The sequence below is a fragment of the Sander vitreus genome, chromosome 11 (genome assembly GCF_031162955.1).
Source record: "Sander vitreus isolate 19-12246 chromosome 11, sanVit1, whole genome shotgun sequence".
Taxonomy (NCBI): Eukaryota; Metazoa; Chordata; class Actinopteri; order Perciformes; family Percidae; genus Sander; species Sander vitreus.
The window spans coordinates 22,440,310-22,467,025 of NC_135865.1; the positions used below are offsets into that span (position 1 = coordinate 22,440,310).

The 26,716-nt window shown below is 41.8% G+C and overlaps 1 protein-coding gene across 4 annotated transcripts in view; it reads left to right on the plus strand.

Moving 5' to 3' along the window:
• itprid2 (ITPR interacting domain containing 2) overlaps nt 1-26,716 on the plus strand; it is a 40,098-nt gene that overhangs the window by 8,052 nt on the left and 5,330 nt on the right. For 2 of the 4 annotated variants that reach the window (XM_078262372.1, XM_078262374.1), the window contains exons 3-17: nt 1,936-2,097; nt 4,092-4,134; nt 6,506-6,555; nt 7,377-7,430; nt 13,011-13,050; nt 13,156-13,251; nt 14,319-14,466; nt 14,999-15,059; nt 20,549-20,656; nt 21,357-21,711; nt 21,977-22,193; nt 22,766-22,817; nt 23,243-23,325; nt 24,024-25,742; nt 26,123-26,182. In XM_078262372.1, the coding sequence (XP_078118498.1) occupies nt 1,936-2,097; nt 4,092-4,134; nt 6,506-6,555; nt 7,377-7,430; nt 13,011-13,050; nt 13,156-13,251; nt 14,319-14,466; nt 14,999-15,059; nt 20,549-20,656; nt 21,357-21,711; nt 21,977-22,193; nt 22,766-22,817; nt 23,243-23,325; nt 24,024-25,742; nt 26,123-26,182 (3,248 nt within the window). The remainder of the gene's footprint in view (nt 1-1,935; nt 2,098-4,091; nt 4,135-6,505; nt 6,556-7,376; nt 7,431-13,010; nt 13,051-13,155; nt 13,252-14,318; nt 14,467-14,998; nt 15,060-20,548; nt 20,657-21,356; nt 21,712-21,976; nt 22,194-22,765; nt 22,818-23,242; nt 23,326-24,023; nt 25,743-26,122; nt 26,183-26,716) is intronic. The other 2 variants (XM_078262373.1, XM_078262375.1) reach the window with 2 other exon arrangements.

Consider the following 26,716-nt stretch of genomic DNA (forward strand, 5'->3'; position numbering starts at 1 on the left):
CAGCTCTCTTTCGTCACAACGGTGCGATAAATTGAATGTAATACCGCACCTGCTGTGCCGATACTCCGACCAATCTCCCGCTCCATTGTCCCTCACTCGCGAACAAGACCCCAAGGTACTTGAACTCCTTCACTTGGGGTAAGGACTCATTCCCCTACCTGGAGAAGGCACTCCATCGGTTTTCCCTGCTGAGAACCATGGCCTCCGATTTAGAGGTGCTGATCCTCATCCCAGCCGCTTCACACTCGGCTGCGAACCGATCCAGTGAGTGCTGAAGGTCACAGGCCGATGATGCCATCAGGACCACATCATCTGCAAAAAGCAGCGATGAGATCCCCAGCCCACCGAACTGCAACCCCTCTCCACTCGACTACGCCGATATCCTGTCCATAAATACTACAAACAGGATTGGTGACAAAGCGCAGCCCTGGCGGAGGCCAACTCTCACCCGAAACGAGTCCGACTTACTGCCGAGAACCCGGACACAGCTCTCGCTTTGGTCGTACAGAGATTGGATGGCCCTGAGAAGGGACCCCCTCACCCAGTACTCCCGCAGCACCTCCCACAGTATCTCCTGGGGCACCCGGTCATACGCCTTCTCCAGATCCACAAAACACATGTAGACCGGTTGGGCATACTCCCAGGCTCCCTCCAGGATCCTTGCGAGTAAAGATCTGGTCCGTTGTTCCACGACCAGGACGGAATCCGCATTGTTCCTCTTCAACCTGAGATTCAACTATCGACCGAACCCTCCTTTCCAGCACCTTGGAGTAGACTTTACCGGGGTGGCTGAGAAGTGTGATACCCCTGTAATTGGCACACACCCTCTGGTCCCCCTTTTTAAAAAGGGGAACCACCACCCCGGTCTGCCACTCCTTAGGCACCGTCCCAGACTTCCACGCAATGTTGAAGAGGCGTGTCAACCAAGACAACCCCTCCACACCCAGAGCTTTAAGCATTTCTGGACGGATCTCATCAATTCCTGGGGCTTTGCCACTGTGGAGTTGTTTAACTACCTCAGCAGCCTCCACCAGGGAAATTGATGCCAATCCCCCCTCATCCTCCAGCTCTGCCTCTACCATAAAATAAAATCGATCATTGACCTTCATTGGAATAGTTTGCTAAAATTAACAGATAAACAGTTTAGGTCTGCAACTTACGATTATTAATTGTTGATTAATCTGTCGATTATTTTCTTGATGAATTGATTAGTTGTTTGGTCTATAAAATGTCAGAAAAGGGTGAAAAGTGTTGATCAGTGTTTTCCAAAGCCCAAGATGACGTCCTCAAAGGTCTTGTTTTGTCTACAACTCAAAGATGTTCAGTTTACTGTCAGAGGAGTTAAGGAACTAGAAAATATTCACATTTAAGGAGCTGGAATGAGATAAATTTAACTTTTTTCATTAAAATATGACTCAAACCGAGTAATTGACTATCAAAATAGTTGGTGATTAATTTAATAGTTGACAACTAATCGATTAATCATTGTAGCTCTAAAACTGTTGGAATGGTTAGCAAACAGCTTGAAGAGTTAGACTTATTAGCTAAAGGTAATAGATAAACAGTTGGACTAGTTAGCTTAAAGCCACTCCAAGTGGTAGTAGTATCAATGCAAACTTGAACAAACCGATTAATCAGGTGAGTCAGGTCAGGTGACATATTTACCTTGCCCTGTGAGCCTTCAAATATATTGGAATTAAATGTGATATTACATTGCAATTATTGTTGGGACCCTTAGTCATGTCTTTATTGTTCCTTATCAATGTGTAGGTCTGGGACTGAGGCGTGTGATCGCTCAGTTCGACTCAACTGCTGCTGTTTTTGTATTCAGTCAGTTGTAGTTTCTGTTTGTCAGGGTGAATACCTGCCAAACCTGACTGATGACTTTATAGTTGGCAGGCTGTCTGACAGATTGTTTGCTTGATTGATCCTCAGATCCCAGAGTGCAGTCAGACCGGTGCTTAGCCAGCCTGCGGCGTCGGGCCTGGGCCCAAAGTAGAGACTCCATCTGGCAAGAATCAGAAGAGAGCTGTGGCCCCCAGGGGCCCCAACAGAACGTAATTGACGGGGAAGAACAAAGACCCTCAGAAGAACCAGGTTAGACTGAGATCAGATGTCACCAATGTTGTAACTGGGGATATATGAACAATCTTAAATGTTAACTCTATTCCTAATAAGCAAAATATTTCACATTAACCCTATATTTGTATGGAAAATCAAATTTTCTGCAGCCACCTTAGCTGGGTGCCAAAGTCAGTGCTGAATATTGCCCCTTATCAAATTATTTCACGTTATCCTAGTTACGGTATGTAAGTATGTCGGCTAATAAGCAACAAGAAATTGCAGAACAGAAAGGCAGTTGGTACAGTGTATTTGAGGTAACTTAGAAACTAAGTACTTTCTACAGACTTAAAAGATGTAGGCGAAGGTGTAGTATATCACGCCTACCGTGAATCATGCTAAATATATTCAGTTCTTCATTACAACTGTTCCATAAATTCATCCCTTTAACTGAAATACATTCATTCTCCCTCTTTGTTTTAGCTATAGTAGAGTTTGGTTGGTTGGTCCAGACTAAGATATCTCAAAAACTATTGGATAGAGTGTTGTAAAAAGTTTGTACAGATATCCATGGTGCCCAGAGGGTTATTTTGGGGACCCCCTGACTTTTCCTCTAGCGCCACCATGAGGTTGACATTTGTGGTTTTAAGTGAAATGTCTCCACAACTATTAAATGGATTGCTAGAAATTTGTCCCCTCTGTATAAATTGTAGTTACTTGGGTGTTTCCCTAATATTCCATTGAGCACCGTCATTAAGTCAAAATTATAATTTGTTCTCATATTATGCTTTATTTATTGTGTTATATATCTTTTTGTGCACGTTATAGGTTTACAAAGTGAAAAAGCCCAAAGTCCACCCCAAAGGCACTTACCATCTTCCAGAGAAAACACTGTTTACAAACTGCTCCAAACAGCTATATTGTAGTCCAGCCTTTACTTCGGTGACAAACGTGCATCACTTTGAAACACACGTTATAATGCTCGCCTAGCTGCTAGCGTGGCACGCCCTTATATTCTGAAACTGACTAGCTAGCAGTGCTTACCTAGCTACTGCATGTGTGACTCCCAACAAAGATTGAACAGCAGTGAGATGCCACACTCTGTAGCTAAAACAGAGAGCTCTACACACAGGGTGAAAAGAGGAGCTGCAGCAATGTGCAGTACAACAAAAATATTGTGTTTTTTGAAAATTAAACCACATAAAGCTATTCTGGTACAACCTCTAAATACAATTATGAACCTGAAAATGAGCATAATATGAGCAATTTAATACTGTACTTTGGTTTATGGCCAAATAACTGCAAAACTAATGACATTTTCAACAGCCTCAGCTGTACTTTTTGTGTGGTGCTAATTAGCAAATGTTATAATGCTAACATGCTAAACTAAAATGGTGAACACGGTAAACAGTATAACTTGTAAACATCAGCATGTTTGCATTGTCACTGTGAGCATAATAGCATGCTGACATTACCATTAAGCTCAAAGTACAGCTGTGCCAAATACATCCTCACCGCACCACTGACGTTGCTGCAGACTCTTAGTCTTGTTTGAACATGCACAATCCTCTTAAGTCTGTAAAAGGATTTTTTTTTCTTTGATTGTAAATAACTTTTGGATACTTGGACTTTGATAAATAATTATGCTTGTCATTCAAGCAAAAATGCCAAACATTCACTGGTTCCAGCTGTACACAAAATGTAAGATGTGAAACTGGGCTCGGAAACTTTGATGGGCATTTTTCACTAAACAACTAATTGAAAAGATAATGGACAGATTAAATGATGATGAAAACAATGAATAGCTGCAGCCACAGCAGTTGGAACAGGAACTAAATGTGTCTCTTTTAGATGTAAACTGTGGTGGAATTGCGGCCTGCTGGCACTGTGACTATAATCAGCTGAAATGTTGAGTTATATCCTGAAGTCTGGCATGCTGTAATGCTTTTATAGCATGTTGTAACCACTGTTGCACACAGAATCTGCTGGCTTATTGCTTTAACACGCTCATCTGTCTCTCTCTCTGTCAGGGCGGGTTCCTAACAAGATCACCAGCTGGCTGATTGAATGCAGGTACAGTGTCTAGTCACCCTCCGATTAAAGGACCATACCAATGTTTTTTGGTGTCCTATTTTAGCCCATTTGTTCAATGTCATATGTGGCTTTTCTAATCATTCTGCACTTGATGATATTTTTTTAAAAGCCGAGAAATGATGACTGCAGCCTGTTGCTGCAAGTTGATTTTCTTAGAAATGAACTGAAACCAGTGAATCAATCAAAAACTGATGATTAGAAAATGATTTGCAGGAATGTACAGTAAACAGACTTAGTAGTTCATGGACTGCAATATGAAACATATTATGTGGTTTTTAAAATGAGTGACTGGTTGAGTGGCTAACTGGTTTTCTTGTCAACTGGTTTACTGATATGTTTTCCTGGTGTCTGAAGGTGTGTGTTTAGTAGTGGTGTTATCAGCTGCTGACACACACACACACAAAGGGAGCAGACCAACGCCCAGAGATAGGGCACATAGAGCTGTTGAGGCAAAGAAGGAAAGAAAGACGCAGGAAGAAGATGAAAAGAAAGGCAGGAAAAAAAGGAGAGTAAACAGAGGAGGGGTTTCTCCTGTTAAGTCAACACTGTTATCACACGCAGACACAGTTTTCGCTGCTGTGACCCTACAGCGCTCTCACGTGTCCTCTGTAATGTCACTGTGGTAACATGACCAGCAGAATCAGAATCACAGGTTACCATAGCAACATCCGCAGGGCAGGGGCTTGAGGCCAACATGGCTGCCGGTGGAAAGTGGAAGGATTAGCAAACACAGCTGGTTACACAACCATCCATTTGTGTGTGTTAACTGGTGGCATGAAGTTTGTCCCATTGATAAGAGTGGCAGGTTGTGTAACAGCTCTGTGTTCCCAGCGTCCGGCTGCAGTGAGCAGCTCAGACCCGCTAGCTTACTGCTACTGTCAACTTGCCTGATCTGTCAGCTAGTTAGCCTGGGACGACTAGTCTGGTCAGTAGGACACCTGGGATGGGTAACAAAAACAGGATTTAGCCTGGGATATTTAGTCTAGCCTGGTCAGTAGTGGACTTCAATAAGTAGTCTGGTCTGAGGAGTTTGCCTGGATTAGTAAGACTTCACCTGACAGGCAGTTACCGCTGGGATAGTTAGCCTTAGTCCAACATGAAGTAAGCATTGAGATAGGTTGCCTTGGCCTGACCAAGATTTATCCTGGGATAGTTAGCCTAATAGGCACTTTGCCTGGGTTACTTAGATTGACCGGCAGTTAGTGCTGACATAGTTAGCCTTCACCTGACAGGCAGTTAGCACTAGGATAGTTAGCCTTAGCCTGACAGGCAGTTAGCCTCCGTTACTTAGCCTTAGCCCGACAGGAAGTTAGCTTGTGTTACTTAGCTTTAGCCTGACAAGCAGTTAGTCCGTGTTACTTAGCTTTAGCATGACAGCCAGTTAGCGCTTAGATAGTTAACCTTTACCTGACAGGCAGTCAGCTTGGGGCTCAATTTTCCTTAAGCTGTTCTTTAACGTTGGGATAGTAGATGCCTTAGCCTAGTGTTGTTTGCCAGACCTATTTCCACAGCGCTGTGTCAGCGCTGGAGAATGGTCTGGCTACACCTCTTATCTATTCTGGGATAGGGCAGAAAAAGCTGTGACTTGTTTGTATTTCTTTAATCCATCACAACTAGATGGCGCTAAACTCCAATAGTGGAGATAGCGGACGGAGAGGGACATGCCAGATGTCAGGCTTTATCCCAGCGATGTACATCCATTTAATCAGACTAGCCTTAGACCGACAGGCAGTTATCTTGGGATAGTTATCTTAAGCCAGACCAGGAGGTATCCTGGTATACTGAGCCATATCCTGTTAAGTAGATTACCTAAAATACTTTGTCGTAGCCTGATAGGCAGTTATTTTAGGATAGTTAGCCTCAGCTTGAAAGGTTGTGATAGTTAGTGTAGCCTGGTCAGGACTTAGCATTGCTAATGAGCATTGCACAACCAGGAATTGGCTTTGGATAGTTAGTTTCATATATACAATGAGTTAGTTTGTTGGTATAGTTTGCTTTATATCAACCAGGAATTAGTCTGGACTTTGGAATACATTTGCTTTATTTCAATCAGGGGTTGGCATAGGATTATTACTCTCAGTTTGACCAGGAGTTAGCCTGGGATAAATAGTGTAGCCTGGTTGTTGTTGGCGAACTTTGCCTGGTTAGGACTATGCTTAAAAGTATTTTTAAGCTAGCCCAATGTAGCAGTAGGATACCAGTAGATGAGAATTAAGGGCAAAACACACCGGCATCAAATATTTTCTATGTAAACCTACACACTGGCAATCTTTTGGATGTTTATGTTTTTAATGGTCAGTTTATGGTTTGGTTTGATATTTAACTCTATGTCTTTTTGTCTCTTGTCCAGGACTCCCCTCGGAGCCTCTTTAGATGATCAGAGTGCTTCTCCAAGCAGAGGTAATCCACATTTTCTGTGTGTGTTGTTTGTATACATTACATTGTGAGGACCCCAACCTGATAGGACATGGTCTGGGGATGTTGCTTCATGACTAAATATTTGCAACTAGTCATCACAACTTGTTTTTAAAATTTAGATTTAGTTTTGTTTAACGCTACTGTTTGTTGAACTGTATGAACGTGTTGGGTGGCCTTCTCTATCAACACGGAGACTTCAACACTGGCATATCTTCATATACAAGGCTGTTTTAGGTCTACTTCCATCTTACCTTCTGACCTATATCAGTGTAAATAGTATCAGGACTTACAATCTTCATTCCCAGGATCTTTTCCTTCTGTCTGTTCCAAAGGTTAGAACTGAGCTGGGGAAAAAGGCGTTTAAGTTTGCTGCTCCCTCTACATGGAACAAGTTACAGAAATCCATGAAATTTAAGGACTGTATCTCATTGGTCTTGGCTTTTAAGAGGATGTTGATTGACTTGGAGGCAGCCACATCTGGCTGTAGATGTTTTGTCTGATGTGTTTAGGATTGTGGTTGACTTTGAGGGATTTGCTGTTTCAGTTGTTTTTAGTGTTTTTGTGTATTTTGTGTTTGTATGTATGTGTGGTTGTACTGCTGCATGTCTTGGCCGGGACACTCTTGAAAAAGAGATTTTTAATCTCAATGAGTCTCTTCCTGGTTAAATAAAGGTAAATAAAATAAAGAATAATAATAGCAGTTATGTGTCAGAATTGGTAGAGGCATTTCTCTTACCCCGTGTTTCTGAAAAGATTTCACAACTTAACTATTTTGTGTGTACTTTTTGTGTGTGTGAGAACAGGAGTGCTGAAGAACGGCTGCAGCTTTGAAGATGACCTTTCACTGGGAGCTGAAGGTCAGTACAGAGAATAACTCACAAGATTACAGATTTCATTGTTAACAGTTTCCCCCCATGTTCTGCTAAGTCTGTATTTTAAATGACGCCGCCAACTTAAGGAACGCTTTGACATTTTGGTGAATTCTCTTGTTGAACAGTAACTGCAAACATAACTGTAATGAATAGAAAGTTTGACTGTAACAGAGGGTAACCGATTTTATTAATAATTACTACCCCAATGACCATATCTTCATGAATAAATAATATATAGTAGTGCAGTACAGTAGATTAACCAGTAAACAATCACGAATAAAGGTAGGTTTTATCAGACACCTTCTGTTTTTTTTCTGTATAAATGTATATTTTCCTGTATATGTGTTTTAAACGGAGTCCTATATTTGTAGGGTGTGCATAGCGAGTGTGTGGTTGAGCAAGAGTGGCGGTGGATGTGATCGGAGCAGAGAAGACATTTACAGTAAAGTTGTCAAGTAGTAGTAAATGTACAGTGTAGGTTTCAGTGTGTTCATGAATGAATGCTGCAGCTCACCGAAGTAAGCATAAATTTCAGGCCTTGGAGGCAAAACAAAGTCTCTCCTGTGTTTCCCGAAAACAGTCTGGAAGCTGAAGCAGGAAAGTCATCTTGCTCTGTTTTCCAAAAGACCAACATTTGAGGCTATGGGCATGTTCATAATTGTCATGGGATGTAATCAATGTCTGGTCTGTTGAACATTGTAACAACAATTTGGCCACAATTTTGGACATTGACCATACACAGTCCAGCCATATACTAGGTTTTCACCTAGTCTTGTGAGGCTTAAAATAAGTCAGTCTTTAGCGTAAGAATAATAAGTTATCTGGTGTCACAAAGAGCTTACAAAGAAATAACGCATCATGAGTATTATAAGACCCTTTTGCGTGTTGTACAAAAATCCTTAGATATGCTGAGAATGCAGCTTGATCAGATGTGTGTAAATGAAGATGTTTGACAAACACAACAGTGTCAATAGAATCAACAGAACATGGTGTGACACTGCTTGATCTTCGTTCCTCAGTCCCGGTGCTTCATGAAGGCGAAAAGTCAACAATCACAGAGGTGTGGAAACGCACTGCATGCATGACTGACTGTCCTGAGTGTGTGTGTGTGTTTTCATCATTCCTCTGAACTGCTTTGAATACATCAGTAATGACTCTGATAGCAAGACGGTGTATGTGTTATTGAGTTAACAATAGACTGTAATGGCTTTATGTTGAAGCACTGAACACTGGTGTGTGTGTGTGTGTGTGTGTGTGTGTGTGTGTGTGTGTGTGTGTGTGTGTGTGGGCGCAAAGGGTCAGCTGGTGGAATCTGGGACTGAATAGATGCTAATGAGTTGATGCTGAGAGGCCACAGGTTGTATAGATTTGATCAGAGACACCTTGTTCAGGAACAGCAGCCTCTGACACAGTTTAGTTACAATATATAGTTACAGTTAACTTCATGTAATTTCATAAAACAGCTGCTCTTTTGCTGTCACTCCAATCTTCTGAAATTATGACTTTCTGATTAGGGTTGTACCAGACACACACTAATCCTAGTCTCTTCTATAGTTAACCTAAAAACTTTGCAGGTAGGCGCGCCCAATCAGAAATCCAAACCCAAGTGTGTTGGTGTGCAAAGCGCCGCAACAATCAACAACAACCATGGATTGCTGTTGTGGCCAACAACTGGAAATTTTATACATTGTTCGTCTGCTATTTCATCACTAAATTCACTTCTGAGACTTTTTTATGTGAGAAATCAACTATGTAGAGCTCAAATATGGGCCATTTTACGAAAATTGATGGCTAATTAGAAATTTGGCCTGACTGTGTCAGATTTCAGAAGCTCCACAGTCTGACGTGACAGCCGGCCGGTGCCTGCCGGGGTCGCTGGCATGCCGGTCGGCCTGTCCACCTTCACAGACCCGCTGTGAGTTGGCTGGAGCTCTATCAGGAGACTCACGGACAAGAGGCAATTAGTTCCCCGATCGTTTGTTTAAATATCACAACACACATATCCATTATGCGATTAATTGGAACCTGAAGTTATAATGCTCCACAAGAGATTGCAGGCTTAACGTAACAAGCTCGCTGACCAGGCTGTCACTCACACACACCGGCCATGGAGCAGGCAAAGGAGAGGGAGAGCTGCGTCTGACAAGGCAGAGAGATACCCGTCTCCCTTTGACAGTCTTGTAAATAAATATTAGAGCTGTCAGTCTTACTCTATCATAAGCGCAGATTTATGTTTTCCTCTGTGGGTGCTAATGAGCGCACGCCCTTTAAAAAAAAAAAAAGTAGTCAAAAATTTTTTGCATTTCAGAACCTTAGGAAATGGACAACGGCCGATACGAACACACACGCCTATTAACTTGATAATACAGTCCTTCCAGAAAAATGTGGAGTTTTTTTGTGATTGTTGCGGGCAAAAATCCTTGATTATGCGGCACGTTTTCTTAAAAAATGCGATGGAATATGCGGGATATTTATCCAATTTTATGCGATGAAATTGCGGGAACTTGCAAAAACTGCGGTTTCATCATGGCTTCATCACAGAGTTTGCAGCTTTTCGATGATGTTCACGTCGCGTAATTACGTCACTTCATAACGTTCCCATGGCAACAGGGGAAAATGACTGCTCTTGTGTGAAGTAAACGCAACATTTTTCAACTTTCTGCTAAGATATATGTGACTTCTTTGCAACGAAATTGCAGGGATTATGAAATCATGCAAGCCCCGCATATTTTGCGCGGAAATCGGTAATTTATCCGGCGAAAGTGAGGCGTATTTGAAAAAATGCGGCCCCTGCATAAATATGCGGACTTTGGCTGATTATACATTGAATTATGCAATCGCATAATCGCGTTTTTCTGGAAGAACTGATAATAAAGCCGTAAAGTAGGTTATCTTTCAACTCAGGACAGCGCCACTTCTCACAAATACAGATAGGATTGGAGATGAGAAGTTTAACTGACACGTAACCGCGATCAGCGCTTACACGCTCCACTTAGCAACAACTGCAATGTTTAATTGTAAATGAATGTAGCCTACTGGCAGTCTGGCACACGTGGATGCTCAGTATTTTCGCCGCCTATGATACCATTCCAATTCCAATTAGTTTTTAAGTAGAAAAAAATATTTATGTAAAGAGATAAAGAGTAAAATAGCAAGTACTGCCAATTTAGGGGACATCGCCCAACCCTATTTCTGATCATTTCAGCGTTAATTATTAATTAACAAATAATTCAATATTTCAGTAATAATGTTTGACCGGTGTTCCAGCTTGATTTTCAAAACCTGGTTGAATTTTTTAGTTAGTTAATTTCTTGCTAACATGGAAACACCTCGTCCAAGTTCTTCTCGGGAAATATTTTCGTCCTGCACAACAATAGTGCAATCTCTTAAAAAGTTTTGTCATGATGTATGCCTGATCTTCTGCACATCTTGCTTTCTTCAGAATAAAAGCCTGCAGTCATCTGACTGGCATATATAGTATCTAGGACAGGCGTTTTTTTTGTTACACTTCTCGTCAACACTTGCAAGTAACTAAAGGCTAAAATAACTACAACTGTTTAATCACTTTTTGTTGGCTGACAAGGCCAAAACACTACAGACACATTTAATTAACAACTATAGCCTAAAAGTTTAACTGGGAGATTCAGATTCTTATTCTCGACGTGAGGTGATCAGTTGATCAACAGTCACCAGTTGGTTACAGTGGTGTGACGGAGTGTCTTTTCACTCGCAAACAATCTTTTGCTGAATACAGTCACCAGCTGCAGATAGCGTGTTAACCAGAGAACAGACAAACTTTTCTTTTTGGCTGTTGCTGAGATAATTAGTTAGCTACAGTTCATCTAATCGGACTGCTGATTTCTGTTATTTTAAACCACAGCCACAGTTCAAAAATGAGAATGAGGACAACTGCTGAGTCAGAGGGAAATGTTCTGTGGGTTCATCTCTATGAGCGACCCCTTTCATACAACTAGTTGTGTGATCCATTGTTAATATAAAAATATATAAATGGCTTTAGCCGCTTTAAGTAAATGTGTACAAATAAATGTAGAATTTAGTGGATCAGATTGCAAAAAATATAAAATAGGAATTATTTATATATATTAAATAGACAAAAAGGGACAATAACTTACATTAATGCATCAAATCTTTAATTTCATATCAAACTAAAGAATAATGTTAAGGTATGAGTGTTGTGTGACTTAAATCTCCTCAGTTAGTGCCACCAGGACTGAGTTTGAGTTTCTATACATTCCTGCTGCCTCTAAAGTTTGCGTCATGTTTTATCTTCACACACTGCAACCTTTGAAGATTTACAACCTTTGTCCATTTCAGCTAACTGGCCTTGTGTTTATGTGGAAGTTACGTTAGGATGAAAAGGTTATGGGTGAAAGATTTGGGTAAAGTTTTTGTTGAAAACCTCTTTAGTTGAGTGGCTCTGGCTACTTCTTGTCATCAGCCTAAATCTCACCTCATGTTGTCATGTCCTGACAGTAAGGGCCTTAATCATGTTGAGAATGAAATTCAGAAGTAGCTTTAGTGGTGCAGAAGACTTTGGAGATGCCATGTATGAACATATCCTAATGAGCTGTAATGATGTCAAACATTAGGGCAGGGCAGGACAGGAGGGGATTAAAGTGTCAATGTGTAAATAGGATGAAAATGAATTAGTTAATTAAAGGATTCAGGGTGAATAGGATGGAAGTGAGTCAGTGAATTAGAGTAGGAAGAGTTTTCACGTTTGTTTCCTTTCAATCAGAAGAAAACACTGTGGATTTAAAGACGGAAGAAGAAATTCAGCTGAAATGAAGTGGAAGAAAGAGAGAGACACTCAGAGACAGACAGTGGCTGGATGGCAGGTCCCAACAAGTTCTTTTAAACGGAAAAAGAAAACCGCAGTCACCCCTGCAGTTAGATATGATGAGTAATTTTCGTTCTCTGACAGAATGAATTTGAACCTGCTTCATTGTTATTTAGAAAGTTACAACTGCAGCAAATTTCACCCTCAAAACTATTAGTAATTTTTTTTTAAGCATGGTGGACAAAAACAGCTTTTCATTTTTTAACTGACGACTGTTGTCTATGCTCACTGAAATGACAACTGTCACTGGCTGTTTTTATCTGTTAAAGCTAGCTAGCTAATGAAGCTGACATTCGCTACCGGAGTTGGCTGAAAACGCTCTCTGGATGACCTTTTATTGTTTCCAGCTGACTCGTTTTAAAACGAGAATCTTGTAAAAGTGTCTTTAATATGCACTTGGCTACATACAGTACATGATATTATGCTAAAAGACTGGAGCTAAAGCTGCTTGTCCCAAGCAAAAAGTCAACATCCTCAGTTGATCCAGTAGATTATGGTGTTCTAACATAACCCTGTTTGGCTGCTTCGCTCACATACTTGTTCATATTTTCAAACCATATGTATTGTAGGACTGGCCGATGTGTTTAGCAAACGCTCTATAAACGTTAGCTGAGGTAGCTGGAGTATGAACTTTCCAAAATCCTATAAAAAGACAGAGACGTAAACTCTGTACGTAATAATAATTCCTTTGTTTTTTTCTGCAGCCAACCATCTTCAGTCCAGTAACAATAAAACTGAATCCTGGTGAGTTCACTTTTATTTTATTCTCTGCATTCAGTAAATAAAGTTGATAACAGCTGGTTGATAACTCGTGTGCGTTAATGCTTCTGTGTGTATGTCAATGTGCAGTTTTGGTCTTGCGGCGGATCAGAAGAGGAGTCAGTATAAAGAGAGAGCAAGAAGTATGAACTCCACAGGATCAGGGAAGAGCAGCACTGTGTCCAGGTCAGTCCATATCATCAGTCTTCAGTCAGACTCATGAAGGTTTCTGCAGGAAATAAGCAGTGATCTTAGATGGAGACCACTTTATTTCCTGCGTGGAGTTATGAAAGGGGACGTGGCTAAAGTATAGGAGGCGGGAAAAACCGGCACTAATGAAAAAGAAACTCTGCTGAGTGCAATGATGTCGCCCACCCACAAGTGTCTACGACAAATGGTTCATGAGTTATGAAAGGGACGTGGTATATGTATACATTTTATGCATTCTTGAAAAATTACACCTGCCATTATGTCGTTGGAATTTGTTATACTCTATAATAATACATAATAATAATAATAACAGCAGAAATTTGGGGTTTAAACTTTTTCAGATCTCCATCATTGAAGCAGGTGTGGTCAATAAACTAATGAAATCAGTATGTCAATGTCTGAGGTGCATTATCAGTAGATTTGTGTTTAGAGGATTAAGTGTTGAACTAAGTGTCTGTGGCGGAGAGTCTTATGGAAGGCTGATTTATTGCTGGTGGTGGGTGAGCAGAGATGAGGTCAGAATAGGGAGCGTGGCTAATGGTGCCAGGGTTTGGGAAGTGCTCCAGCAGTTGGAAAGGGAATGGTGTATTGTGTTTAATGGTTTATAGGGGGCTATGGGTGTTGGATCTTGGGTAATCCATCCTTAGTTTTATGGTGTTGATACAAGGTTTGAGAGACTCTTGGGCTGTGTTCAGTGTGACAACGTTTTGCAGCAGATTGACAAAAATGTCATGTTTCTGAGTGTGTTAGGAAGACACACTCAATTCATGGAGAGCAATCTCCAGAGAGGCTGAGCCATCACACTTACTAAACTACCTTAATAACTAGATAATTACCTAACTATCTCATTAACAGAATAACCCACTAACAGAAAGCGGTGTGAGAGAAGTACTAACTGGCTGTCTGTGTTTTCGTAGTGTTTCAGAGGTGTCGGAACAGTCAGAGGAGCACCCAGAGGAGACCCTCCTTATCCAGCAGACTAAATCACTAGCTAACTGACTGATCTACTGACTGACTGACTGTGTGTGTGTGTGTGTCCACAGTGTGTCAGAGCTGCTTGACCTGTACGAGGAGGACCCTGAAGAAATCCTCTTAAATCTTGGTTTTGGTCGAGAAGAACCCGACCTAGCCTCAAAGGTTCCCTCCCGTTTCTTCAGCAACTCCTCCACAGCGCGAGGCATCGACATCAAGGTACTGACGACAATAGTGTGTGGTGGAGGTATAAAGAAAAACTCAGGGGATCACCAAAGTCACTAGGATTCTTTCTCTCATAAAAGTCTGTACAAAATGTGCCAATCCATCTAGTAGATGTTTATAATTTATGAGATATTTCACTGGATAAGTGAAAACATTGACATGCAGGTAGCACTACAGGAAAAGTCAGGGGATCATGAAAGGATCTATCCTCTCGCACCAAACTCAGATCAAACATGAATCAAGATTCTATCACTGTGTTGCCTACTTCCCTGCTAAAATGTTTTCCAGAAAGACATTTTAGTGTACTGTTTAGCTGTAATTTGAGAAAGTTTGTGAACAGGCCGCCTTTTTTCCGATTTGAAAACTGACCAAACTTGCATGCGTCGCTCAGCGCTACGTCACATGTTTCGTTGCTCTGATTGGTTGTAGGTCTAGCCAATTGCGTCCAGAGACATTTTGGTCTTTAATCACCATTAATCACTGATACTGTTTTATAATCACATCACTTCCCATGGTTCACCTGCAGGTCTACCTGGGAGCTCAGCTGCAGCGCATGGAAGTGGAAAACCCCAACTACGCTCTGACTAGTATGTACCTCCATACTGTCTCCAGTACTCCTGCATCTGTTCTGGTGTTTATGACTGTACTCTACATTCTCAACAGTGTGTTCTACTGTAGTCAGTTTCAACAAGGGCAACAACACCCGAACACCTCAGTTCTGCAGATGGATGCTTAACAATGTTAGTGATCAGAAGGCTCATGTTCGGAAACATTAGACAAAGGAAGTGAAGCTCAAAGACTCTCTCTCTCTCTCTGTGTGTGTGTGTGTGTGTGTGTGTGTGTGTGTGTGCGTGCTTAACTATATTTGTGGGGTCCAAAAACTGAGTCTTGTATACTTGTGGGGTCCCGACAGCTTTGTGGGGCCAAAATGCTGGACCCCACAAGTTTAAAGGGCTGTTTGAGGGTTAAGACTTGGTTGTAGGATTAGGGATATAATTAGGTTAGGGTGAAGGTAAGAGTTAATGTTAGGCATTTAGTTGTGATGGTTAAAGTTAGGGTAAGGGGCTAGGGAATGCATTATGTCAATGACTGGTCCCCACAAAGGGTTAGGGTTAGGTAACCTTAGGGTAGGTAATGTGTGTGTGTGTGTGTGTGTGTGTGTGTGTGTGTGTGTGTGTGTGTCCATTATTATTATGTTGTTTTGTGGGGTCCTGTAGCTCTTTTAGCTGTTCTGCCAACTGCCTGGACAACACGGCCAGTAAGGACAAAGATCTGTTTGTCCCAGAGAGAGACACACACACACACACAGACATGCTCTGCTAACATCCTGGCCTCCTTTTGCTTTCAAACTCGTGTTTGTATGTAGATACTGGCTCCCTAATTGAACACACACACGGCTGATTCTCTTCTTCTTGACAGTTTAACTGTCTTGGTGCTGGGGAAAAAAAAGATCCTCTGTGTGTGAGAAGATGATTCACTCCATAGCTGAAAGTACTACTTTGATTTTACAATTCGATGGCTGTTTTGGCCAGTTTGAAACTGATCAGTTAATGAATGTCGTATAGCCGAGCAGTCTAAACATTTGCACTTCAACATGGAATAATTAGGTATCGATTAGAGTTTGTGTCTCTGATCTTTTTATGCTGTTCAGTGCAGCAGATTTATATTTTGCCACTATGGCATGCACCAGTTTTCCAAGTCTTATTGACCTCATGTCGGTTGCCCATTATTTCATTTGTTCCGTCTCTGGTTTTGTCTTAATCTATTGCTGGCTTTAGTAAATACAAGTAAAAGTTTGCGGTCCTGATCATAGCCTAGCATACATTTGTCAAAGTTGGTAATACACATCCACATTTTTGAGGATGTCATCTGACCTAGTCTCGCATTGCCAGACCTTCCTCCACAGCGCTGCAGAGGAAGGTCTGGCTAGTCCACACAGAATTCCGGGATTGGAGAAAAACGTGCTTCGCAGTCGTCTTGGGCGCTGCTAATCCCTGGACGGAGCAACGGTGCCGTTGCAAAATAGCCTCGGGAAAGAACTTGTTTTAGTGGAACATGTGTTCGATCAAAGGTTGTTTTAGTCGTGCAACAGAAAACTCAGATTGGACAGATAGTCTAGCTAGCTGTCTGGTTTTACCCTGCAGAGATCTGAGGAGCAGTTAACTAGATTTAGTTTAGAATGCCAACACAAAGAAAGTGGAAGGTGACGGACATCCGGCTGAATTTCCGGCAGCACCTGAACAATCCCGGAAGTGAAACGTTGTCGATATAGACTACATCTGACCTGACACCACCACATCACCATAGATATCAAATTAAAAATGCCATCGTTGGCGCAAAGTTATGTTTGACGTTAACTAGCTCACTTTGTGGTGCAGCGGTATCTCAATGTGTCTATGGCGATCACAAACCAGATGATTTTTACATTGTTGGTTTGAAATCTAATTTAACTGATTGAAACACAAACTATCTAATACATAATATATATTTTATGAATGGTATAATTTGGAATAATCAGCTTGTTACACAATAATAATAATCCCATATCGTAGTAAACCGGCAGCTGTTATAATATCTTATTGTTATAAACACATAAAACAATAAAACCCAAATACCAACACAATCTGACCAGTTACCATGACTATTTTAACAGTAACACGACTGATCCTGTGTGGGAGAACTGGTGTAATATCAGTCGATGTTTGTCGGGCTTCCGCGGATGCACGTCCCTCATTTTCTTCCAGCTATGGCAGTCCTTCACGCTGTGTGTGTGTATAATATTACCTGGTTAGATATATGCTAACATGGTGTAGGGTGATCATAAGCATCAGGTGTCAACCTACACAATGCAACACATTCCCACTTCTGGCGTAGACAAGAAGTTAAAACATATGTATATGTAACATATGTACTCAAGAGTCCTTTCTTGTCACTAGCCTGGGTGCAGATTTATTCTTTGATTATTTTGTCCAAGTACTTGAACAGCCACATCAAAGTCTAATTCATTTATCTGACACAGGTAAACAAATGGATTTCTGATCAGTCTTTCTGTTTGTTTGGGATTGAGATGTCTTTTCAATCTGTTGATCAATGGTCACCAGAGGTATTAACCTAAAGGGTTGGATTTCTAAATCAAACAACTTGTCACAGTGCATTATGGGAACACATACATATTGTTTCCATCTGCTTATCTCAGGATCACGGCCTAATTTTCTTGTTATCTGCAGATAACTAAATGAGTCACATGCTAATTGGTTGCACGCACGCTGAAGCTCAATGAACTGATTCAGGAGGAGAGAAGAGGGCCAACATTTAGTCTGTCGAGCAGGAAAATGGCTCATGATGACACACTGAGAGAAAGTGGATGAGCTAAAGAAGAGCTTGTTCCCTGTCAGAATGCTCTTCACTGTATCACTGAATCACTAATGTCCATCACTTAAAAACACTGTTAAAAAAAAAAAAAACTTTGGCAACTTTAAGTGGTAGTATCAAAAAAAGATCCTTCTATGGGAAATTGATTAATGGATATCAGCATATACAGTAAGGGTGCTTTCATACATAACCTGTTTTGTTCGGTTACAATAAACTCTGGTGTGTTTGCCCGTTTGGTTCAGTTTGTTTGATCTGGTGTGAAAGCTGTCAGTCGAACTCTGGGTCTAAACTAAACAACCAGTTCGAGATCGCCTGAAAGGGCGGGAACTCTGGTGTTAGTGGTGTGAAAGCCAAGCAGTTCAATCACAGGACTGTGTTATGGTGTATTCACAGTATTGCGGAAAAACATGCGGTTGAGTTGAATTCGTGAGCTCTTTTTGACACCAGGGAACATTAATATACACATAAGAAGCATTAAAAATGCTGTGTGACTTTGCGGATTGCCTTCTGATTAAGCCTGATGTAGTAAATGTTTCTTGTTTAAAACTAACTGCTAACTAACTTTACGAAAAGCTGCAGTGACTCAGATCAGAACTGGATCTGTTTAGATTTTTTAAAGTGAACTGCTCCTTTAACAGTCTTCGGTCCGTCTGTGGTTTCTAGAAGCTTTTTTTCTTTTCCCGAACATTCTCATACTGTTCCATCGGTTCCCTGGATTGTGTGTGTGTGTGTGTGTGTGTGTGTGTGTGTGTGTGTGTGTGTGTGTGTGTGTGTGTGTGTGTGTGTGTGTGTGTGTGTGTGTGTGTGTGTGTGTGTGTGTGTGTGTGTGTGTGTGTGTGTGTGTGTGTGTGTTATGTAAGCTCTGTTCTCACCATCTGCACGAATCCCTTGGGATGAAGACAAAAAAGATAGGGAGTACGGGTTGTTTTCTCTTATTCCTAACTTCCTCTTTTAGGATCCTCAGAATGAGCATTAGTGTGGAGTCAGCAGTCAGCAGGAAACAGACTCACACAGTATTACTATCAACACACACAGCTGCTGTAATAAGAGTTTCTGTCATCATGTCCAGATGTGACTGAAACTGTATGACTGACTGACTATCATGTGTTTACTATGTGTTTTAACCCAAAGTTGCTCTTATTTATTTGTAGCTTCTTTCAGAATATTTGCAGCTTGTTGTTGCTAATTTATTTTTGGGCCAACAGAACAAGTTGAAAACTTCACAGTGGCATATAATCAATTTGTAAAAATTGTTCCGGCTAACGTTTTAGCAAACGGCTTCCTACGCCAACATCCAGCAGACACAAAGAAACATTAGCATCCCTCAGCAGTTGCCGAAGTCCAATATTCAATCTCCTTTTAGCACCGGTCTGGTCTCCACCAATTCCTGAGAAAGAGAGAGTTTTTCTTAGCTGCTAAATGTTCTACTTTCTTCACCAGCTAGCTGCTAACTTTGTCTGTTGGCTATTTGGTGCTGGCCAGGTAGTGTACAATGTTTACACCATAATAAGTACTTATGGATGTATAGACAACTTCTTAATGGATTAGTTTCTTTTGTTTTCTTTCATCCAGTAAAGAAGTTTCAGTCCTTCATCTAAGATTAAATAAGAATAAAAATCCCCAAAATTGGAGTTGGGAGAACAGTGATATAACTGAATGCTGCCAATGAAATGTGTCAACCACGAGTCTATTTTTTTTTTTAAGGAGTTAGAGGTCAGAATTAGATCAGAGGTGAGAGAGTAAGAGCAAGCAGGCCTCTGCTATATATTTCAGGTGATAACATTTTAGAGGGAGTTATGTGGCGTTTACAGCGGGACAGACAAAAGACAGAAGTCTGTGTTTCATAACAGACTGATATATTTAGACAGCAAGGGATGGAGGGGTGAAGAGACGAGTGCGGAAGGGAGGAAAGTATGCAAGTCATCATCCTGTTAGAGACAAGACTGACAGCTTGACTTACACAACCACAGAAGAAGGAGGGAGGGAGGAGTGGCTCTGACGTCTGTGTCCAGTCCCAACATGAAGCTTTTATTTCAGATAATTATTGAATCCCACTTATTTTTGTGAAACAAATGTAAGAATCAGCCAGTGGTATTTAATGTTTCCAATATTAGTATTTTTTTTGTTTCTTACAACAATCAAGTGTACTTTTTCTTCATTCTATTGCAGTGCTTTACCTTACTCCTACAAAAAATAAAATGGAGGACATTATTATTTTTGTCCTTTTATATTATATTAGATTATAGAGCACAATAGAGTGAATCGGACACAACCGTCTTGTTGACGCTGACACCATCTCTAGAAGCTTCTTGATACAAGACAAACTGCACCTGAACCTCATTGGTAGAGTTTATTCTGTTTTGAAGAAAAAGAGTTCTTCATCCTGTAGAGGAAACATCCAACCAGCAGAGATATTTGAACTGGCTCAGAGGAGGAAGAGTGCTGCTGGATGTTGACATGTTTATGCTTTTAACTAAATTGTCTCCTGATCTACTCCGTGCCATTCATTACATTTAAAGGAGCAGGTTAGGAACAGCCTTTTTTTTTTAAATCTTAGAGAATCCAAGTCAGTGCAAATCTTTAAAAAAAATGCATCTTTTGTTTTCAGAAGCTTTTATTTGTATTTCCTAGTTTGCACCTTTTCTGTCTTTATTGTGACTCCGTGAAGCACTTTGTAACTGTTGTTTTGTTTCTGTCTCTTCAGGTCGTTTCCGTCAAATTGAGGTCTTGACTACAGTAGCTAACGAGTTTTTCCAGCTCTACAGTCAGGTTTCTGGTCAGCCTGTCCAACGCATCAGCTCCAGGGACCAAGGTAACCATGGCAACCACACCCAGGCCACAGTAGGACAGTTTTTTCTACAGTCAAAACTTTGAGGAGCAGAGAGCCACGGACAGAATCTTACACTGATTTTTGACTGTTACATAGCAAACAAAACCTTTTGAGGCTATATGATAAATATAGACTGCATTTGGTAAATCATAATGAGAGTTACGAAAGACAAAAAATTTGACTTTTTTTTTCCAAGAGTTGAATAATTTTTAATTTATTCATAGTCATAGTTCAGAGTTCCATGTGAATTTTAGTCACTGTTAATCAACTTTCTCCTTTTTACTTTACTTTTCAGTTTTGTCGTCAAAGAAAACCAGGAACCTTTTTACCTTGTTAGATGATCAATACACGTTTTAGTTGATGAAAACACTTTTTGTTAAGACCAAATTTGAGCATTGTAGACCAAACACAAGCAAATTGCTGTCAGATTGATTTTTATTTAACTGATTGGAAGAAAAAAAGTTTTGTCTCGTTTTTTTTATTGTCAAATTCTATTTTAGTCAGCTCTTAATATAGACCAATAGAAATGTAGTTCCAAAAAGTCTGTTTGGTCTCAATAACGTCTCGTCTTTTACCATGGACAAAAAATAGGTTGACAAATATATTATGTCACAGTTTATAATATAAAACAAGCACTACGTTTGAATGATAGTGTTTTTATTTTGAAATGTTTTTATCTCAGCAGGAGACGGAGGAGAAGGAGGGGGAGATGAGTCATCTCCTCCGCTGAGGAGGACCGGCTCGGCTCGAAACGTTGCCAAACTCCTCAAGAAAACCATCACCAAACACAACCTGTATGCAGCCGCCTCCGAGTCGCCTGAAGCGCACAAGCCTGACCAACACACACAGCCGAACGGACACGCAACCCCTGATCACACACACACCAACGGTCACGCACACCCAGGTCCAGAAGAGGACGGCTGCAGTACCGACTCCGACCACCAGGCGGAGACTGTCAACCAGAAACACATGCGCAAGAAAGACAGCTATTCCCTGGCAACAGTTGCCGAGGAAACCAACGGGGATGGAGCCGACAGGTACTGCTGGACAGACCAGTAGCTAATGTTAGCGAGCTAATATTTAAACCATTTTGCAGTGGTGGAAGAAATACTTAGATACTTCAGGTAAAAGTACCACTACAGTGTAAAAATACTCCACAAGTAAAAGTCTTTCATTCAAAATCCTTCTTAAGATAAAGTACAGAAATATTTTAGTTATATATTATAAAAGTATCAAAGTAAAAGTACTCGTTGGGAAGCAAATTTCGTTCTGACTGTGGCATAACATCTTGCTTCCCATCAGCCCTGAACAGAGCAAAACCGGACCAGCAGCCAATGGAGAGCATCAACCAGAATCTGACTCTCAGTCAACCAATCAGAGATTAGAAGAAGGATCCCAGGTGGTCAAAGAGGACAAGGAGAACCTGACCTCTACCCCAGAGAAAGCCCACCCCACCCTGGCCCCGCTCCAGCTGGCCCAGCTTCGCATGGAAAACACCGACTCTTTCGACATGGAGGAGGTACAGTGTTCTCCTGGGTTCTTCTCACCAGTCATTATAGTTTGTAGTTATTGTATTTTTCATTGTTTTACTTTTTTTTTTTTTTTTTCAATTTCATTTGGTTTCCAGAGTGTTCCACAGTTTAAGTTTTGAAATTATAATGTGAGGGGTATTTGTCGGGGGCAAGATTTAAGTATATACAAGAAGAAAGCATCATTGCTTCTATTTGTTGATTCATTGAGTCCATTTCCCCATATGCGTATATTGAAACCAGAAAGCTCACAGTGAAAATGCTGACCTTGATTGATCATTATGGGTATAGTTAATTATTTCACAATATATAGACAGCAGGAGATTTGTGTTGTTTGAACGGCTTCCTGTGGAGCTTACACTTTACAGTCATGTGAAGTCTGGCATGTGTAATCATGCCAGAAAAGAAAAAAGATAGGACCCAAACTAGTAGCGTTGTAAGACTATAAAACCAGTGTGGATTGAACTTTTATAGCGGTTTTTACCTTGTGAGGAGCCTGATGAAGTGCTGCTACTATTGGCGAACAAGCATGTTGACCCAGTGTATGTTTTTGTTCTTTCAGATTCAGAGTAACGAAGATGAGGCTCTGCCACCTAAAACTTCCAGAGCCACCGGTGAGTTCACCTTTACCTCTGTTTTCAACTTCTGACCTTAATGTTTGACTTAACTTAAGGTGCCCTGTGGGGTTTTCTTGTAAACACACAGGTGTGTGTATTGTGTATCTTTTAGGTCTAACAAATGTGTCGAAAGCATTTCCTTCCACATAAAACCCTTTAAAAGCAGATTTTTTTGTTTTATATTTTGAAAGTGTTTGTTGGCACATTGCTGCACTCCTATCCAGTGTATCTGGAAGAGTTACATCTGCAGCCTGTGTCGGTATGCTATAAACATGTTTCCTGTGTCTCAGCTCACTCAGACCTTTTCTGAGTGAGTACAGACTGTCCTGTCGCTTCATGCTCAGTATAAATTATTCTACTCTGCCATCACTTGGACAGACAGTGTACTGCAGGAATAATCATTGTCTGTGTGTCTCTTTCAGATCTGTTAAGGACAGTCAGTCAGCAGTCAGACAGCAGTGGTTTTGCTGAGGAGCCCTCGGCTGACTCCAACAGCTACCTCAAGGTTTGAGTTTTTGTTTGAAGTCTTGTATTCCAGTTTAGATCACCAAGTTTGACCTTTAAGTTATTTGAACCCACTCGTAAAAAAACAAAGGAGAAAGATCCCTGCAGATTAACCACATGGGGAAGAAACTGATTCCATACCTTGTAAGGCAGTCTGGAACATTTATCTCTGCTGCAGATTCTCACATGTCTGCAGTCTGCAATTCATCAGAGTGAACACTGTCCCCCACACAGATTTCTCCACTAAACTTCTAAGCTGTTTAACTGTAATATATATATATATATATAATATTTCAGAAAAAAGCAACAACAACAATATACATTTGTTTGGCAGAACTTAGTTTTTTTTTGTCTATCTCATTAGTCATCTCATGAGCCTTCAGATCTATCTTATCTTGTGACCTTTTAAAAGTAGCTCCACCTCAACCAGCTACAACAGTAAAATGACGCTTACTCATTAATGCCTCAGTAGTAACAATCTAATAATATAATAATATATGAGCCACAGCGGCCATTTTTCTACAAAATGAATACGTTTACTTCTGTGTTTTGGCTTAAGAAGGAGTTTGAATGCAGGACCTTTACTTTGTAGTATTTTTACATTGTTGTATTGGTACTCTTTCTTAATGTAGGATTAGGGTTATGGATTTGAGTACCTCATCCACTACTGTTAATTGATTGTTAATTAATTGTGATTAGGTGCAGGAGAGCAGTGACAGCTGTGACAGCGAGACGACTGTGACATCACACCCCTCACTAGATGTGGCCACGCCCGTCGCAATGGACCAACCAGCATTCGAGCTGCCAGATGGCCGAGAGGAAGAGGCGGAGCCTGATGGTGCTGCTGGGGATGATGGGAGTTCAGAGCAGGTTCCACAGTACTCAGTCCACCACCTCCCAAGGAACAAACCAATGGAAACGCCGCAGGATAAGACCCAGGAGGAAGATCCAATTGAGAGTGGGGACCGGATTGATCCTGAACCAGAACCAGAACAGGAGATTTCCCAGAGTTTGTCCGCTGTAGAACAAGAACCTCAACACACCCAGAACCAGAACGAGACAGCTACAGACACAGAACCACCCACGGACGGAGTGGGTGCTGAGGACGAGGCCCAAGAAGAAAATGCATTCTTAGATGATTCTCCACTTTGTCCTCCTCCTGCTCCATCCTCTCCAGTTTTAAACGCTCTGATCCGAGCCAAACAGAGCCAGCTGACCCGGGGTGGGCAGCGGGTTGACCCCCAGTCTGCCGATTCGCCCCAAATCCCAGGCAGAGGACGAGGACGAGGAAGGCGCGGCGTCCCTATGCAGCGGTCGTCCTCCCTGCCCTCCTCGCTCCTCTCGCCCTCTAGGGTCGTGTCCTCTGTCAGGATCCAGTTTGGGCGAGGTCAGGCGTCCTGCACGCAGCCCAGGTTCTCCTTCAAATACAACCAGGAGGCCGAAGGGGACGGGGAAGAGGTAGAGGAGGAGGAAGGACAAACCAACTGTCTGTCTACTTTGATTATAAACCCTGCCTCCTCGTCTGGCTCTATCAACCAACCACTAAGGCTTCCCACAGAAGCTCCGATCCCACCTAAACCTATCCCACGCCACCTGCTGCGGTCAACCTGCTCCCTGCAAAGCTGCAGCCCTCCTCCTGATTGGTCAGGATGCCCTGCCCACTCCTGGAGCACCCAGAGCGTTCCTGATCTCTCCTCCAATCAGCGGCAGCCAGGCCAGTTCCAACAGAACATTAGCACCAACCAAAACCATTACCGTTACCCTAATCCTACAACTCAGTATGTTAACCCAAGCCCCAATCCTAGTCCCAGCCTTAACTCCAGCCAATACCCCTTCACATTGAACCCTCCTCCACAGTACCATGCCCCTCTCCATCCATACGCCAGTCTTCCTAACCTCCTTCACCAACACAACTTATCCCACCATTCTAGTCTAAACAGTCTCTACCAACCTACAACTCCCACAATGCCCCAGCACGACAGCCTCTCCAACTTGCATCAGCCCTCCACTTCCACGGCACCTCACCACGTCAATCTGGGCAACCTGCATCCGAGAAATCCAGCAATGCACCACCAAGACTACAATCATCTATATGGCCATCAGTCACCCTACCATGCCACTCCTCACTGCTCGCAGTTTGCCTCACCCTACCTCGGCTACCATGGGTACAACATGAACCCAAACCTGGCGTTTCCACACCTGGCCCCAGAACACAGCCTCCATCCAGGGTTTGCTCCTCCTGCTCCAGGTTTCTTCCCAGACCTGGCCTCAACCCTAGGCCCAGGTCACAGCCTCCACCCGGGGCTGGCTCCTTATGTTGCTCCAGGTCAAGGACCCAGCCAGGGCCCGTCCAGCACTGAGATGCAGCTGAGGAGAGTTCTGCATGACATCAGAGGAACGGTTCAGAGTCTGAGCCAGGTTAGTCCTCTTCAGTCCTAGCCCCCTAAGCTCTTGTCACCAACTGTAGTAAATAATGGTTGTAGTCTTACTATCTTTAAATGAAAACTTCAGTGTATTACAACTTTGGCTTTTTTTTCATAGCTTCATATTTAGCATACGAACATGGGAGGGGCAACAATGTTTGGCAATAAAAGTGAATAGGCGTATTTCCTTAAGTGTCAAACTGCGATTGATCAGCTGTTCCCTGCTGCTCTAGACCCCTGAAACCCCTCTCCAAGACCAGGGGTAATGACATCCCTTCCTGTTGTTTATTTTTGAGTAGGTTAGCTCTTACTTATCATTTCGTCAGCTTTTCGTGTTCCACTTCCTGTCCTGACATCACTGTTCTCTCCATGTAGAACCGAGCCGACACTCCAGACGCGTTCAGGGAGCACAGAGCAGCTCAGCCCAGCCACCAGGTACCGTCATCACTCCTTCCATTTTTGTGTGTTAAATCCAGCAGCGATTATTCCTGCAAATAAAGATTTAAATCTCCCTTTGTACAGCTTTTACCTGACTTCTGTGACACAAACACAAAATCACAAAGTTCCCTTTGAAGGCAGATAAGTTCTCTGACTCGGTCATACATATATAATAAATTGCCATACTAGCTTTGCATAATTTAAAATGTACCTACTGTTAGTTTGCAGTATGACGTATTTAGAGATGGCCCGATACAATTTTTTGCCTCCCGATACCGATTCTGATACCTGAACTTGCGTATCGGCCGATACAGAGTACCGATCCGATACCAGTGTGTCATATATTTTATTATGTTTTAACAAGTGTATACTACTATCCCTGTATGGATGCGATATGATTTCTATCTTTGTGTCGGTCTGGCTCAAGTTAAACTCTTTGTGAAACATGAACAAACACAAACAATGAACGCCACAGAACTTTCTTTTATTATGCAGTTTGACAGTCAGTTATAACGGAAAAAGAACATAAAT